At 40.9% G+C, this 3,591-nt stretch overlaps 1 protein-coding gene across 1 annotated transcript in view; it reads right to left on the bottom strand.

The window, feature by feature from the left end:
* Window positions 1-1,000: 1,000 nt before the first annotated feature.
* Window positions 1,001-3,591, bottom strand: part of LOC138947320 (uncharacterized) — a 3,419-nt gene continuing 828 nt past the window's right edge. Inside the window, exons 2-3 of the mRNA XM_070318767.1 lie at window positions 2,993-3,218; window positions 1,001-2,461 (exon numbers count right to left, since the gene is read on the bottom strand). Coding sequence (XP_070174868.1) covers window positions 1,339-2,461; window positions 2,993-3,218 — 1,349 coding nt within the window. The 3' untranslated portion in view covers window positions 1,001-1,338. The remainder of the gene's footprint in view (window positions 2,462-2,992; window positions 3,219-3,591) is intronic.

Genomic DNA, 3,591 nt, shown 5'->3' with positions numbered 1-3,591 from the left:
AAGATACAGCGGACAAACTTTGAACCCGTGTGTATAAATCTGGATAAGAATCTGACACTCAGTGACAGCTGATCTTCTATTGAAAGCATTCTGTGAAATGAAACTTTGTGTATTGCTGAACTTCAAGGGTGTGACACTGCAAGCACAAGTAGGCAGGATAATGCTTTGAGAAAGTGTATGTTTTATTAACGCCCAAAGACGTGTTCCAAATCTGTGTCTGCGTAATCCAGATGAGTTAATCTTTTTTTTTTATAGGTCAACTGCAATCTTTCATATGATCATTTTCTTTTGCATAATTAGTGACCTTGAGCACATTGAAAATAGTTTGATTTTGGTGTCAGGCTCTTGTACAACCGGTTTTGCTGTATATATATTTTGCATTTCACAAATGCGACAATATTCAAATAAAGACACACATATGTATTTGTTAACTGAAAATAGATCTCATGTGTTAATTTTGGATGAATGTTGAGTTGGTGAATGAGGTGTCTGAGTGGAGATTTTCAGTAAACACATCACATATATCACAATCAAGTCATTCTTGCTATAATCAGAAATAAGCACCAATACATTCAGTTCTGAGCCTAAATTTATTCAGATTAATAATTAACTTGAAGCACCAGAGTGAATGTCTATGCTCAATCAGTTACAAAATGTACATCAACTTCAAAAATAACACTCGTCAGAATGGCATAATTATTAGTTTTCCCCTTTGATTTGACATTTCATTATTTTAACTCTTGCAATTGCAAACTGTTAGGCCAAAAAAAAAAAAAGGTCTGTTTACGGTAACCCGACCGACCCTAGTTTTTTCGCACGACCCTAGACTTTTTTTTGGCATTTGGAAAAAAAAAATCTTGTTTTTTTGGCAAAATAACGTAAAAATATGGTGTTTTGGAGAAAAAAAGAAAAGAAAAAAATCCCGACCTACCGACCCTATTTTTTTGGCCTATGTTACCGTAAACAGACCTTTTTTTTTTTGGCCTTATCCAAAATCAAATTTGTCAAACAAGCACAAACAAATGATAGAGAGCTTAGACAATAAATGGACTAAGATCTTACCAAGGTTTGCAAAAATGGCAGACTATAAATACTGACACTAAATCACCAGAATAACAAACAAAAAGCAAACGTCTTTATATAAAAATAAAAACAGTTACACTACAAGTGAGTGCATCATAATTTGAACTGAAAGCGCCTATTGCACGCACACACACACACACATCAGATTGTTGCCTAAATGATGGCAATTTTTCTGTTTAGCCTATTCCTCAAGAGATAAACATTTACACACAACCAGGTGAATTAAATTGGCACACACACAAGACTGCCCTGCCATCATTGGTACAGACGTAATTTCCTCTGCACTCGTCTGGAAAAAATCTCGGGTACAACTCCCTTCAAAAAGAAAGCCCCCAGCTTGGAAATTGAAGATTCCCACATTTCCTTGTCAAAAACAATTCTTTCGACAGTCATCTCCTTCATTGTCCACACAACAAAATCACACCATTGCCTCCCAGTGATAGCCATCTGCCCCTGCACTTGAGAAAAATACTTGTGATTGCGTTTGAGCATAACCTTCCCATCCACGAGCCTGCAACAAAATGTGTTGTCCTTGCAAGCTTCCTCCACTGTTTCATTCCTGTGAGTGTAGGGGCACTTGATCTCTAAAACACCACGAGACGGAGAACAGTGGGGGCAGCTCACAAGGCCATCAGGACTTGTGGACAGGTAAGGGTGTGCCGTGTCGACTAAAAGGCCACATTCTGATACTGTTGTCAGAGGGTGGTGGCACTTTGTCATACGGTTAAAGTACTGCCTGCGTGCAGCAGCCTCGTGGTCTCGTCCCCATTTTGTGAAAACAGAGTCAAAGAAACCATAGCCCATGACCTCACCAACAAGGGAGTCTGGAGCAGTTTTCTCCTGTCGACACATGACAGCTCCAAATCTGGAACTTGTCAGTCTCCCCAACCTAGCCTGACACCACCGGAAATTCTTTGCCTGCCCCCTAGTCCCTCTCTCCATCTCTTCTCTATCTTTCTCAGTCAAAGAGAGTGACTGCACATAGTGCTCAAATGTCAATCTACATGGTTTGGACCTCAAGTCTACCCAGTCGCAGTAGAGAAACGATGGCTGTGGCAAACCAAACTGGACTGCCTCGGGCTGCTCTGCGGGGTCTGCTGTCACCGAGACGTACCCACACTCGGGAGCACATTTCACCAGCTTGTCCCTGAGCCTTGAAAAGTTCATGACTACTTTTCCTGGAACAAATCCTGTGTTCTTTGGCACTGATGGCCGCAGAGGTCTCTCTGTCACCTTCTTGGGACTGAGGTTCCGCTGTCTGGGTTGTAGCCAGCTGCACGTCTGGGATGTGCAGGACAGCAGGCCCTGCTGACGCCTCTCTGTCAGGTCCGCCAACATGTACAGGACTGCTGCGATGTGGTTGCAAGAACCCCCTTCACTGAAAGCAAAGCAAGAAACAAAGTAAAAAACCTCATCATTATGAAAGAGTAAATGTTTGTATTGTTCACACCAAGGAAAGAAAGGACTTGATCGACCATATTTTACAATGCCAACCTTTAACTTTTTTTAACATGCTAGTCAAAAGTATTTTTTAATGCAATCAAGCGACGGATTTGTCTTAAAATAATACAAAAGTGTGTATATAGTGGACCCCCCTGAGGAGCTATCTCTGCATCCAATATCAAGAGGCAAGCAGAAAATTGTCTAGCCTAGATTTCCAATTTTTGCACAAATATATAATATAAAAAAAATATTAAAAAAACCAACTGATCTACACTAAAACAGAAGATTACATCTTTAATCTGCACAACTCTTGCATTATGAAAAATTACTCTGGATGTTCCCCCTTTGCACTGTAGAAAACTATTCTGTTAGACATACTGATTTGGGGTCTTGATGGGCTTGATGCTTAACGCCTGCAAAAAAGGCACAAACATCTCATTCATCAAATCTTTGCTGTTTCTCTTACCCCGCAGTACATGAGCAGTCTGCAGAATGAATTACGCCATCTGACTTGCTGAGGCAGATCCATGTAAAATGGTGCGGCGTGGTCCTCTGGTCCCTCCCAGGCAGTGATGGCATCACTCTGGCCGAGACAAAGCAGTGGCTGCAGTCTTCTGCAATAGGGTGGTAGTTGGGGGAGAAGACGTGGCCTTCCTTGAACAGAGACGAGGCTTTCAACTGTCTTGTTGCACCTGGCAAAACAAATAATCACATATTTCAAGGATTATATGATCTGAATGAATGGAAAACACAAGTGAAACATTTTACCAACATTTTTAGTACTATTGATTGAATCTGCACAACGATTATTAATAGTGAATTGTGCTTGAAACAAACTTGTCAATCTTTGAATTTGAAGTAAAATTTTAAAACCTATTAGCTTGAAAAAAAACCACCAACAACAATTAAATGCTGCTGACGGATCGACTGACTCAGTGACTGTGTCATGGAAGACAGCACACACTGAATTTTGGAAAGCCTTTCTCATACTGGATCTGGATCTGGATGTAGTACATTGCAGTAGCCAATAATGGCTGTCGTCGCAATGGGCGAGAGAGCGCAGCG

The sequence above is a fragment of the Littorina saxatilis genome, linkage group LG14, assembly GCF_037325665.1.
Source record: "Littorina saxatilis isolate snail1 linkage group LG14, US_GU_Lsax_2.0, whole genome shotgun sequence".
Classification (NCBI taxonomy): Eukaryota; Metazoa; Mollusca; class Gastropoda; order Littorinimorpha; family Littorinidae; genus Littorina; species Littorina saxatilis.
The sequence above is the reverse complement of the archived record's forward strand: the minus strand, read 5'-3'. Positions and strand labels throughout refer to the sequence as shown.